Source organism: Tursiops truncatus, chromosome 9 (assembly GCF_011762595.2).
Source record: "Tursiops truncatus isolate mTurTru1 chromosome 9, mTurTru1.mat.Y, whole genome shotgun sequence".
In the NCBI taxonomy this organism is placed as follows: domain Eukaryota; kingdom Metazoa; phylum Chordata; class Mammalia; order Artiodactyla; family Delphinidae; genus Tursiops; species Tursiops truncatus.
In genome coordinates, this window is record NC_047042.1 from 27,676,907 (window position 1) to 27,691,093 (window position 14,187).

At 34.8% G+C, this 14,187-nt stretch overlaps 1 protein-coding gene and 1 long non-coding RNA gene across 6 annotated transcripts in view; one reads left to right on the forward strand and one right to left on the reverse strand.

Moving 5' to 3' along the window:
* LOC141279523 (uncharacterized) overlaps window positions 1-14,187 on the forward strand; it is a 182,656-nt gene that overhangs the window by 142,300 nt on the left and 26,169 nt on the right. The window lies entirely within an intron of this gene.
* The window catches only part of SEMA3D (semaphorin 3D), a 208,445-nt gene that overhangs the window by 46,304 nt on the left and 147,954 nt on the right, over window positions 1-14,187 (reverse strand). For all 5 annotated transcript variants that reach the window (XM_019929083.3, XM_019929072.3, XM_073809609.1 and 2 more), the window contains one exon: window positions 13,880-14,022. In XM_019929083.3, coding sequence (XP_019784642.1) covers window positions 13,880-14,022 — 143 coding nt within the window. The remainder of the gene's footprint in view (window positions 1-13,879; window positions 14,023-14,187) is intronic.

Below are 14,187 nucleotides of genomic sequence, written 5' to 3' on the forward strand. Positions count from 1 at the left end.
GGGAAGATCCCACATGCCACAGAGCGGCTGGGCCCGTGAGCCATGGCCGCTGAGCCTGCGCGTCTGGAGCCTGTGCTCCGCAACGGGAGAGGCCACAGCAGTGAGAGGCCCACATACCGCAAAAAAAATAAATAAATAAAAATAAATTAATTAAATTAAAAAATAAATACATAAAATCAATAAGTTATGGAGATGTAACATACAGCATGGTGACTATAGTAAATAATATTGTATTGCATATTTGAAAGCTGCTAAAAGAGTAAAAAAATAAATTTGCAGCCATGTATGGTAATGGACATTAACTAGACTTACTGTGGTGACCCTTTTGCAATATATACAAATATAAAATCATTATGATGTACACCTGTAACTCATGTTGTATGCCCATTATACCTCAATAAAAAAATGAAAAAAAGATATTCTTTAGACATTTAGCAAAACATAAGCATTTATACCAATTAGGTAGAATAAACAGGGTTATGCTGTTCAATAATTCATCATAAAGAGATATTTTTCTTATTTTTAATTTAATATGTCCCTGTGAACACTAAATTAATACGATTTTGTTTGACTCAACTAGATCTGCTATGCTTATGATAAATAAATAAGGATGTTTCATGGTATAAATACATTAAGTACTTAACTTTGACTTTCAAAAATTACTTATGAAGCCACTATTTCCATTAATATATTTCCATTTAAATCTAAATTCTATAAAAAGTTTTGTCTTTCATGCCGTCTGTGTTCCATAAAGTTAATAAACAGTTTGCTGTCAAATGTCAGGTCTCAATATCTAGGGACTAGCTTCCCTGTGATTCTTTTATCTATGAAAATTAAAGAAAAGCATATACATGACCACTCCAGACAGGAGAATTCAAAGTCATATAAATAGAGGCTCTTCTTGAAGAAAGAAATAGGGAGGAGGAGAGAGAAGGGAGGGCAAGCAAGCTCATTGAGAACGGAGAACATAGCTGTCTTTATAGCCTTAATACCTCACACCAAGGGTGTACCGTGACACCCAGAGTGAATGGTGTTTAACATCCCTCTCTGCTAAACAGAAGTATTTTAAGTAATAGCTCTATATAAATGAGTAATAATTATTATTTGCTTGAGTTCTTTAGGTTTATAACAATTTAAAAAGGAGAATAATTTAAATTTTAAATACATTCAAATTCAACAGTTAGCACGAACTCACATTTGCACTTAACGAACAAAATAATCACACCTCATAATTTACACTATGTCTCAGTGTTGCAAGTTTTAAATAACTCCAAATCAATGTGAACTTACCCTTGAAACATGTGTAGCTGAGTTCATGTGTGTTGAAGACTGACTATACATATACATGTACACATAAATAAACATAATAGAAACACAATGGTAACCACAGCAATTGTTTAGAACTTGGATAAACAAAAGACTTTTCTGGCAGTAGTACTCTGTCACTGATACTGTTTAGAATTGCTAATACATGGTGATAATAGAAAGCAAAGTAACATCTAGTTGGTTTTCTAATAGTTTTTAATTCTTAGCAGAAAATGCATTCTCTTATTCCTTTTATGCAGAATCTACTTCAGATATGCCACTAACATCCTGCTTGTCAGGTACTTATTAAGATCATATTTAATAATTCATGAATAGCTAAAAACGCAAAATAAAATTGACAAAAGTCTTTAGAAAAATATAGATAAAAGTATAGATAAATGCCCAATAAACTGAGTCTTCTCTGAAATTTCTTTGTTGGGAAAATGAGGACAGACCTACAAGGTTTAATACTCTCTAAAATTACAGGTGGATTCACACATGCAGAAATTGGTTCAGGAAACATTCTAGATGCTGGACAGACGAGGGAAAGAACAGCTGGTGAAACAATTCAGAACATGTATGGAGAACCAGGACAAATTTGGTTTAGACTAAGACTGGGATAAATTGAAATAGAGGAAAATGTTACGAAAGTAAACTGGGGTAAGATCAAGGAAGGGCTTGATACCAGGCCAAAGTGTCTGCATGTAATTTAGTACACAAGAATTACTAAAAGAATTACTAAGAGATTCAGTAATTAGCAAAGAAGTGAAGAAAATGAATATACATTTTATATAATAACCCTTTAGAAACAAACATGTCTGTAACTGCTCCTAAATTTATATTTTGTATATGGTGCCTCTATTATTTACCATTGCTCAATAATAAAAATAATATTTCAGCTAGCTATTAAATGATTTCCTATGTCTGCAAATGCAAAGGCAGACTTTTCTACACATGAATTTTGTTTTTTGTTTTTGTTTTTTTTTTTTCGGTACGCAGGCCTCTCACTGTTGTGGCCTCTCCCGTTGCAGAGCACAGGCTCCGGATGCACAGGCTCAGCGGCCATGGCTCACGGGCCCAGCTGCTCCGCGGCATGTGGGATCTTCCCGGACCGGGGCACGAACCCGTGTCCCCTGCATCGGCAGGTGGACTCTCAACCACTGCGCCACCAGGGAAACCCTAGACATGATTTTTATTTCTATTGCTAATATCCTCAGATCAGTTAATCAATATAAATCCAGATGTTAATACTGATGCTTCCTCCTAATGTAATAATGAATTCTATGTTAATGTACAGAAAGATCCCAGTGACAAAATGTGTTATCTGGCATTATTCAGAAAGAAAGAGATTTTTAAATAAATTTAAAAATAGAAGATAACTTATCTCCTCATCTTTCTCCTGACCCTTGATTTATATCTTTTTAAATTATCACACCTAGCCTCTGTATGTTTTTATTTTAGCAGAGCCCTAGTTGTACTAAGCAGAACTCTAAAGCCTATTTTAAGGCATCTTCTTACATATTTATAGTATTTATAAAATTTTCATCGCTTATATTTGTATATTTTGGTTCAGTAATAAATACTACAAAATAGTGTTGATTCAACATGCATAAAGAAGTATATCAACTATCATGAATATAATACCAGGGACCATGTTTGGTTTACTGCTTTACCCCAGCACAGAGCAGTTATTCAAATTACTTTGCTAAGTGAATAAACAGATAATATCAAATATTTGCTCCCTAACATCCCTTTAACGATTGTACATATTACTACTTCATCATAAAAACGAGCAATCACATTCTCTTTTCAACACATTATTAGATAAAAGTGACAAGAAATGGCTCATTTTCAAACACCATCCCTCTTTCTATTTGCAATTATCACCATATTTAAGACAAACCATGAAAAAACTCTATTCTATTAGCTCCAAATTTGCCAAAAAGAGGTTTATACTGTACCTGCATATTTTTTTCAACCTGACAAATGGAAAATTGCAATCCTTTGAACAAAAGAATCTTTAAATGCTCTCACCTACCCATCTAGCTGCTGTGCGTGGCCTCTCAAGGAATAAAAAGATAAAAAACAAGCACAAAAATCCAGGTCAAAGATGAAAGCCACCTGCTGTCAACGGGAAAACAAGTATAGTTTCTGGGATAATAGCTCTCAGGAATGGATTATAAGCATTTAATGACTGGATAGTAACTCTTACAGACATCCAGAAGCATGACCTGGGATGGCAAAGTTCAATTCACAAGGAGTTGTATTTCTCCTGCAGGGAAGTGTCAGTTGACTGACTTTGTGGACCAGCTCTCAGTCCCTGGATTTGTTTGCAAATCCACAAAATCCCCCCCTGAGAACTTTAAGCCCAGAAGAGGGCTGAAAGGGAAGTAACCACTTTTGTACTCAACTCTCACCTCCTTGCTTATTTTTGTGCAATTCTAAAGAACACAACTGTCTAACACTATAGATTTATTATTGAGATGTCAAAATCAGCAGCTTTTAGTCACTGGTCACTTCTGTGTGTCTCCACTCTATTTATCACAGCTTCTTTGTGGTCAGATTGCCAAAAGCCTCGCCATCCTCTACACAAAGATGCAGATGAAAGTAGCAAAGAAATTAAATGTAAACAAGCCCGACCACGTGTGCAATCTGGGTGGTGAGTGCAGAGGTTGCCTGTTTCCCCATTCTTTATAGCTTTTTATATGTTTGCAATATTTCTTAATTTTTAAGTGATTAATGAAAACAGAAAATTTAAAAAATGAAAGACAAACACAAGTTACAATCTCTGTGCAGCTTTAAAGCATAGTTAACTCTGAATCATTGGATTGGGTGATGGCTGCATATTATGAAATACTGTGATCTTCTAATCCTGCTATCTCCTAATGGGGCGATCAGTCAGGAGGCAGGTTAATGGTGACTCCATTTTCCTTCTACTGTCATAGCAAACTCAAGTCCTTATAAATCTTACACAGACATGTAGAGTAGCTACAAGCTGTAACACGTGAACTTTTATTGAGTGTATCTTTTGACCTTCGGGTCACTATGCTGGGTTCATCTGTTAAATGTGATTTTATCTCTATATACCATCCTCTCCAAGGATCTCTCAGCACTTTATAAATATTGTCATTTTCACCTTTATATTGAGAAACAGAAGCTCTTGGAAAGTGTAATAATTGACATTTAGCTCCTCTGCTCTTAAATCATGAACATTTTATAAATCAATGAAACCTCTAAGACATCTGTGAACACGGTATATTCTATTAAAACAGAGATGTGCGTTCAGAAATTTGTAGCCATATTAATTAGTTTAAGTTGAAGGACACCAGGCTTTTCAAATAAATAAGTACACCTTAAGCACTTAAAAAAAGAAAAAAGGTTTGATGGTGAAGTCAGAGGTTACAAATTCTCTTTTGCTTAAAATTTAGTTATTTTGCCTAATGGAGCTCTTCTGCATCTTTGTGCAGACAAGAGAAGGGAATTCCCTGAAGCACTTTAGAAACCATAATCTGTGCAAGTTTGTGCACCCCTCTCCCACATTCTACCCATCAATAACATTTAATCTCAGAGATTTTATCTTGAACTAACACTACCCACTTTCTTGTGAAGTGTGATCCAAATACCACAATACAAAACATTTGTTTTTCCATAACTGAAGCTATCACATGAGACAAACACACAGGCTTTCTACTGATCTTTTTTACAAATTAAAAAAAGATTAGGGCAATTAAATACTTTTCTGTCTTTGATTTAATGCCTGTTGTATTTCTATACATCATTCGTACTCTTTATCTGATTTGTTATTTAGAATAACTGCTGTACCTTGCAGGTTTTAAATAATCTTGTGTTGAGATATATCTTCAAATCACCTAAAGACCCGTTTGCACCAGGAAATTCTGAAGTAAGATCACAGCAACTGACATTTCAGAGCAATTGTTCAATGTAATTCTCTCTGGGCTGCCTCAATTTTCTCTGAGTTATTTCTAGGGACAGAATTTAGAAACTCTGTAAACTTAATACAGATGGTCTATATGGGCTGTATAAGTCAATAATAATGATAAGGATAATCCAAATGCAGGATGGCCTATTTAGAAGTTTGAAACTATTATCATCATGTGGTAGAAACAAAAAGTCAAACCCAGAATAAGATTCCCAGGAGGCTCATTAGGAGGACATGTATATATATTAAAATAAAAGTCATATATATATATATATATATATATATATATAAATACACTGTTAGAGGAAGAGCTTAAGTGAGGATATTTTAATACATTAAATGAACTCATGAAAGATAGTGAAGTTAAACCCACTGAATCAAATGAGAGAACTATGTTGTACTTTCTTTTTCAGCCTATGAATCTTCTTCAGCAATACGTCATAACAATATTTCATTTAATTCTTTCATTGAGATGCAAAAAAGTTATGATCACTAAAAATAAAAACATAAAAGGAAAATAATAAAGAGTCTTCTACTTATCTATTAATAATCTTGAAATACCTTAGCAGTAGAAGAAACAAAACTAGGCAAACTCAAACATCTCAAAGGGGAGAAGAAAAAACAAACAAAAAACTTGTACGGCAGGTATTGCACACAGTGGTTTTTAAGGGATAACTTCTGAATAGACTTTCAAGGCAAAAAAATTTTTTTCTTAAAAAGAACTCTAGTGTTTAGACATGACTGTTTTTGATTTGCCACTGGAGAATCGAAATGGAGAACATGTTTTTCTAACTACTTCAAAAACTTGTAAAGATTATTAGAAATGCAGGACTTGGGTAATACACTGTGCTAAAGAATTCAGTGTCTAAGATTTAACAGATTAAATTTAGGCAAATCTAGGCATATTCAGCGGTCTTTTTCAGGTAGGATCAGAGTTCATTAAATTAAAAAAAAAAGTGTTAAAAGCTACGGCCAACAGTATTAATCCTTGCCTAGGAATTTCTGACAGGAAAACAGATGGAAGTGAAGCAAAAGCACATCTGTAACTTGTGGGCTCTAAATCTCTCATTTAGGTTGTAAGCAACAAGCTGAAAGTAAGCAAAAAAAACCCACAACTCGGGGGAAATCAATAAATACGGAAAGTGTCATCAGCCTAAAAACACAAATCTTCAAAGGCAGTAACTGTCCAAATAGGATCATATATCAAAATAGACAGTGCAAGTAGAATCACAGCAAAGGGCTATTAATTAGACCCCCAGGCAAGTTATGTGAAAGGTCCAACCAAACTGAATTCCTGGCGTGGACAAAAGGAAATACTGCAGAACAAAAAGGGAACTGGCATAACCTGCAGCTGTAATCCGGAGTGGGCTAGCATAAGTAACCTAATGGACAATGCTTCCAGAAATGAACAGAATCCCAAAATAATGCAAAACAAACTCGAGGCAGAAAGCTGCAAGCAAGCCCCACTGAAGTGACTGGTATTTATACACATTAACTTACAGGGTGGGTTTTGAAAGGAAATACACACAGACACACACACACATGGTAATAAACATCACACAATCATAAATAATAGTATCAGAAAGGACTAACTTGCAAAATAAATAGACACAAATCTTTTCAGAGGGTTTATTTCATGCTGTTTCACCTACCCTTTCAGACAGCATTTATTACCTCTCCACGAAGACCTGTGTAATTTACCATCTATGAGAGCAGTCCAGGGTGTACGGTGCACCATTCAGTGCTTGAAAATATTGACTGTTCAAATCAAAGAATTATAGAGCCTGGCAAAGACTTTAGAAAGCATTCTAGGCTAAGCACCTTATTTTAAAAATGAGAAAACTGAAGAAGTTGTTTGATGGGAAAGTAGTGACACTACTAAAAAATAATTCATTAGTAAATGTGTTCTCCCATTTGTAATGATAAACACACTGAGTTTGAAAGAGATTCTTTGGATGAAGGTACTTATTATCCTGAGGCTGTCAATTATCTTCTAGGTCAGTTTCTTTACTATTTAGTGAATCTCTCTGTTCCTATCTCTTGTCCAAAATTTGCATTGTTCAAATTGTTCACATAATTTTCACCAGAGATGTCTCCAAATTCTTCTGACTCTATCCAAAAATAAGTTCTATCCTCAAAGTACAAATATTGCTAAAAATGAGAGCAAAGTAATAATAATAATTTTAACCTTTAAAACTGATGAAATACCATCTCTTCTCAGTAAACTTTGGTAACTAACCTGCCTCTCACCACCCCCCAGCTCCCAAAATATACACATACTACCACTCTTTCACTCCTAAGCAGTTAATTGAGCTGACTCCAAAAGTGTGTATGTATGACGTGTATATGTGTGTACATGATTTTTGACATGTAACTTAGGGTGGTATGATCATGTACTCACATTATTCACATGTCGATCTCTTAGATGGTTAACTGCTTGAAAACAGAAATCTAAGTAGCCCTTGTTTTCCAGTACTTTCCTCTGTATCTTTCAAGATCCAAATTCATATGATCTCATTTAAGCCTTTCATTTGCCTGGTAAAATAGTCATAGAAGAGATGGGTGTCCTCATTTTCTAGGTTAAGAAAGTGAGCTAGAAAAAAGTAAAGCAGATACATGTCTCTTTTTGAATTATGGTTTTCTCAGGGTATATGCCCAATAGTGGGATTGCTGGGTCATATGGTAGTTCTATTTTTACTTTTTAAGGAACCTCCATACTGTTCTCCATAGTGGCTGTATCAATTTACATTCCCACCAGCAGTGCAAGAGGGTTCCCTTTTCTCCACACCCTCTCCAGCATTTATTGTTTGTAGACTTTTTGATGATGGCCTTTCTGACCGGTGTGCGGTGATACCTCATTGTAGTTTTGATTTGCATTTCACTAATGATTAGTGATGTTGAGCATTCTTTCATGTGTTTGTTGGCAATCTGTATATCTTCTTTGGAGAAATGTCTATTTAGGACTTCTCCCCATTTTTGGATTGGGTTGTTTGTTTTTTTGATATTGAGCTGTATGAGCTGCTTGTAGATTTTGGAGATTAATCCTAGTCATGTACTGCAATGTTCATTGTAGCTCTATTTACAATAGCCAGGACATGGAAGCAACCTAAGTGTCCACTGACAGATGAATGAATAATGAAGATGTGGCACATATATACAATGGAATATTACTCAGCCATAAAAAGAAACAAAATTGAGTTATTTGTAGTGAGGTGGATGGACCTAAAGTCTGTCATACAGAATGAAGTAAGTCAGAAAGAGAGAAACAAATACTGTATGCTAGCACATATATATGGAATCTAAAAAAAAAAAAAAAAAAAGATTATGAAGAGCCTAGGGGCAAGACGGGAATAAAGACGGAGACCTACTAGAGAATGGACTTGAGGATATGGGGAGGGGGAAAGGTAAGCTGGGACAAAGTGAGAGAGTGGCATGGACATATATACACTATCAAATGTAAAATAGATAGCTAGGGGGAAGCAGCCGCATAGCATAGGGAGATCAGCTCGGTATTTGTGACCACCTAGAGGGGTGGGATAGGGAAGGTGGGAGGGAGGGAGACGCAAGAGGGAGGAGATATGGGGATATATGTATATGTATAGCTGATTCACTTTGTTATAAAGCAGAAACTAACACACCATTGTAAAGCAATTATACTCCAATAAAGATGTTAAAAAAAAAAAGTAAAGCAGAGATGTAAGTCTAGATTTGACTTCAAGTTAACATTCATATCATTTGGGCAAAAGTTATTATTATATCCTTACTGCCAAAACTAATATGTGACTTTTAGTCATAATCTTACCTGACTTCCTTTTGGTGTGTGACATTACTGATAACTGCCTTCTTCTTGAAACCGTTTTTATCCCTGACTTGTGACAGTACTCTCGTCCAGTTCTCTACCTGCTATCAAACTATTTCTTCTCAATTGCCTTTGCGGACATTTTCCTCTGCTTTTTCTTAAATGTCATTGTCCCTCAGGATCCTGTCCTTGCTGTTTGATCTTGTACTACAAATCTTCCTGGGCAATTTCAGACATTTCCATGACTTCAAGAACTACCAATACACTGGTGATTTCTACATTCCTGAGTCTAGACCCTATTGAGTCTCAGGTTTATATTTTTAACTGGTTATTATGACAGCATAACCCAGAACTACATCAAGTTCAATATGTTCAAATATAAAATCTATGCCCATAAACTTTTTCTGGTGTTTCTTAAATATCAGAATATATCTCTTTGTGCATTTTCCTAATTTCTGCCATATCTTCTGGAAAGCACAGTTACTAACAGTATAGGAGTCTTTTGTCTACAGGGATAGTATCAAGGTCTTTGGAATAGGAGTGAGGGAGAATTAAAATGCATGGAGAATCTAATAGGACAGGAAGTTGTTGCAGCCTTTTATGTACATCGTGGAATCAATACCTGCAGTTATTAATCAGTCCTAATTATGAACAGGAGAGATAATACTTCTGAAGACTTCTGTTGAACTTTCGTGCATGTTTTAAAAGGAAACAGTCACTATCCTGCTAATTTTCCATTTGTTTGTTTTGCTCCAGTCACAGTAGACCTCTTTTTATTCCTTAAGTGCTTTTTCCCACCTCTGAGATTTCACATGTGCTTTTCCTTCTGCCTGGAATATTCTTCCCCATCCCTGTCACCTTTGCCCTGCAATTTCCTCATCATTTTTATCATCTGATTCAAAAGTCACTTTCTCAGAGAGACCTTCCATATACAATCTAAAGCCCACCTATTCTTCCTAATTGACCCTGTGATTTTTCCATTATAGCAGTTATCACACCTTCCACTTATATGTTAATCTGTGTGCTTTCTTGTTTAATGCATATATAATGCACTAGGTTGTAAACTCAGTAAGGACAAGTATGATGTCTTTTTTTAAAAAAACTTCTATAAGACTACTGCTTAGCAATGCCATGTACAGGGTTAGTTACCAATAGATGTGTTAAGTAAATGAATGTTTTGATAGTCTATATTTATAATGTAGCCACTAGCCACACGAGGCTATTTAAATTACAATTAATTAAAGTTAAATAACATCAAAAATTCAGTTCCATAGTCATACTAGTCAACACTAACATGTCAACATGGCTACTATGCTGTAGAGAACAGATACAGAACATTCCCATCATTGCAGAAAATTCTATATTAGACAGCACTTGTCTACACCGGGCAATTAATAAAAGAGTGGTAATAAATTAAGGACCTTTTAGAAATTGACACATACATTCTATCTTAGAAATATCTCTTGAACTTATATGTATCTCTTCATTCCTACTTTCTTTAGGGAACTACCTAAAAGGTCTCCCAGTCACGCATATTTCTCAGTCCAGATATATTCTTGAAATAATTAATTGCTGAACACTTATCAAGTCACTTCTCTTCCTAAAAACATTTATAATTTCTCATTGTCTACACAACAGAGCTGAAACTCCTTACCCTGAAAATAATACTGCTTATCTTCCAATTTACCAGAATTTATGGAATAACATTGCTCCCCACTACCCCTCGAGTTCCAATGACAACAAGATTTCACTGTCCTTTAAACAAAATATACTCTGTCATAATGCTGCCTGAAATGCCTATCCTCCTTTCCTGTCCTTGGTGTAGTCCCCCTACCCCTGTAGGACTCAATTTTTGAACTTCACTGAATGCACAGAGTTCTCAGTCTGACCTCGATCACATTATATTGTGATTATCTGTTTACGTCTCTATTACCCTCACTGCACTCTAAGGTTTTAAAGAAAAGGGACAGTGGTTTACTTACCTCCCAGTGTCTAGTCTTACTGCACTTTGCACAGAACTTATATTTTCTTGTTGAAATAATGAAATGATAAAATAATGAAGGAATGGGTTACAAAATTGAAGAGATTCACCCTTATCCTGTAAACAATTCTTTGTTCATTTTGTGTAATTTTTGCTTATTTCCAAAAGCTCCTCCCCACCAATCACTATATCTTACTGACTAACAGTAATGTCTTTGACAGGTCAGTAAAACAACTTTTACTTTAGTTTAGTAGCTGAAGACATAGGGAGCTCTTAAACTGTCAACAGTTTTTCATTGGCCTGAAGGTTATCAGGTAAAAATGAAAACAAACAATAATAACAAGAACAACAAAACCTTAATATTTCCAAATAAATAGGTACTGTGGAAATATCATGGTGGGACAAATAGTATAAAGGACTCTCATGTTACTGACAAGCTCTGTAAATTCAGAACAGTGTACACAGTTACTCTTAACTCTCTCTAGCATGCTCTCTTCCTTCTTAGCTTTGTTTATATCTATTGAACTTAATTTTGTTTCACAGCATAGACGTACATTACATTACTACCTGTTGAAAACAGAAAAACAATATTATAATAACCTCATGGGATAAAAAAAAAATGAAACAGAGAGGCATAAATATGTTCCCCCAAATGTCACAAGAACATTTTTTATGTGAAAATAATGTATAACAGCAACAATGATGCTGAAAAGCTATTTTTTAATTTAAGCTTGTTATTGTTTTGCAGGACATTCTTTTTTAAAAGACTTCAAGTCATTTTTAATCTTGACAGTGAAATCTCCACTTATGAGTGCTCACTTTTTACCGCACTTTAATCCTAAATTAATAAATAAAGTTAGTAACTTGGGCAGGGTGGGAGGCAATTAAGAAATTACAAAGATGCATTTAGAACCAAATATTGTAAACACTGACCAGTGGATCATATCGTAGTGGGAAATGCTGAAGAGGGTGTTAATTGAAGACAGGGATTGAGTAAAGAGATACATCAATTTAAGAAGAACCTCTATTATCTCTCTTTTTTTTTAAGGAAATTCATCCATCACAAGTCCTTATTTGATATCACAATTTGTTAGCTTTTTATCCAAACACAATAGCATGACAAAATCTTGCTGGGTGGCCTCAGAGTTTTTTTGTGGTGGGAAGACTTATATACTACAATCCTCTCTGTCTTTTCAGTTCTATAGGAGTTTGTTCATAAATAAAATATCCCATGGCTGATACTTAAAGTCTAGATTATATTTTTATGATACAAATTTATAAATGGGGCAGCTAAATTTTTCTTTAATATGTTTCTCCACCTCTAAAATTAACTCTCAGTATATTTAGTGTGAGTGTAAAAACATTACTTTGTTATAAATGAATTTCTATCAAATGGATTTGACCTATCAAGAAATAAGTATTGAACTGCTTCACAAAACCCACACTTGTTATACATGTGCTCATCACAGAGTGACTCTTAAAATACATTTAATTGATTGTAAATCTCTTATGACATACTTAACGTGATTCATTTATACAAATGATGTCCATCCACAGCACAGCTTTCCGGCTGGGGTACTGTTGTTCTAAGGCATGCTTCAGTACACTCACACGCTACGACTACTCCAAGCAATGGCCATTCATCTCTCGGCAAGAGGCTTCAAGAGAAATGACTGTGAATTCTTAGACTCTGAAAGAATGAGGATGCTTTTTAGAGAATCTGTCCCCTGGGGGTGAAGGGATCAGTGGGGGACGGCATTACTGGCTAGGACACTAGGTAAAGAATGATCTGCGCTCACAAGTTTGGTCTCATTCAAAAGCCATGTTATCATTAGCACTCTTAAGCGCATGACGGTTTATACTTCTGTCCCTGGAAGTGTTCAAAAGCCTGAGGGCACAGACTGAGAAAAAAAAGTGATAGGTTCAGATGGAAGAAAATGAAAAGTTTGTACAAGACCAAAGAAAGCTTCCCGCTGAGAGTATTTATTAAGTTAACAGCTCTTCCTCTTAATAACTGAGTTAATGCTGAAGGTGTCTGGCCATTTAAGAGAAGTGATTTCAGTGACGATAAATCCAACTAACAAAAGAATATACTGAAAAGTATGATTCCAGTAGTATTTTTATTCTATAAAGCTTGTATTCACTCAAATGAGAACTTTGATAGCACAAAATGGAAGTGTTTCATAGAGTTGCTGTTTTCCTGTAATTTACACAAAATGGCAATATTAAAAAGCAAATTTCAGTGTTCTTCAAGATAAATGTTTTGCCTTTTGGATTGTTTTCTTTCCTTCCTATCCCATTTTTCTCTCAGAACCTAATCTAGGTTAATGCTCTAGAAAGTATTTTAATAATAAGACTATATAACTGCATTTTCAACTTATTTGATTCACGTAAAGATACCTAATTTTACATGAGATGTGTTTTGATAAAAATATGGGATATGATTTTGTTAGTGTTAAGGAACTCTAGTGAGTATGCTAAGTTACTTTCAATTTCAAAATAAAATTATTTAATGTACAAAATATTTTAACTTCCATGGATCAGGACAATGCAGGGATCTTACTGGGAACAGTAATAACTGGCAAAGGGATAGCCCACCAATAAAAGGAGCACGCTGCCCAAGAGATCTAACTCAAACCTGGGGAATAGCTCAGGGACTGGAAAAAATAATGTGTAATATTGGAAAATTTTGCATCCTTCTTTTTTCTTTTTACTTTTGGATCTCAAAAATTATACATGTAAGATAATATGAATGTATTCTACCATTTATGAATAATGGAATTAACTTCAACATTACATGGTTAATTATTCATACACATACACATATGCCTTAAGTGGAATAAATATATCTTGCCTTACAAACTCTTCCAACTCGAGAAAGGATGGTCTTATCAGAAGTACTCCCTTCTTGAGATGATTCACGAAAGAAGAAATATATTTTATCATCATCTGGATTGTAGGTGTCTGGGATGGGGAAAGTTCCAATAAATTTTGCTCCTGTTTGGAAGAAAAGAAGCTATACATTAAAATACTGAAATAATTCAGCCACAATAGTACTGGTGTCTTTTGTATGTAAAACAATTAGCAGCAGAATTAGAAATAAACACATGAATGAAATGTGGGAAATGAGACATATACACAAGTAAACATGACACAAAGCAG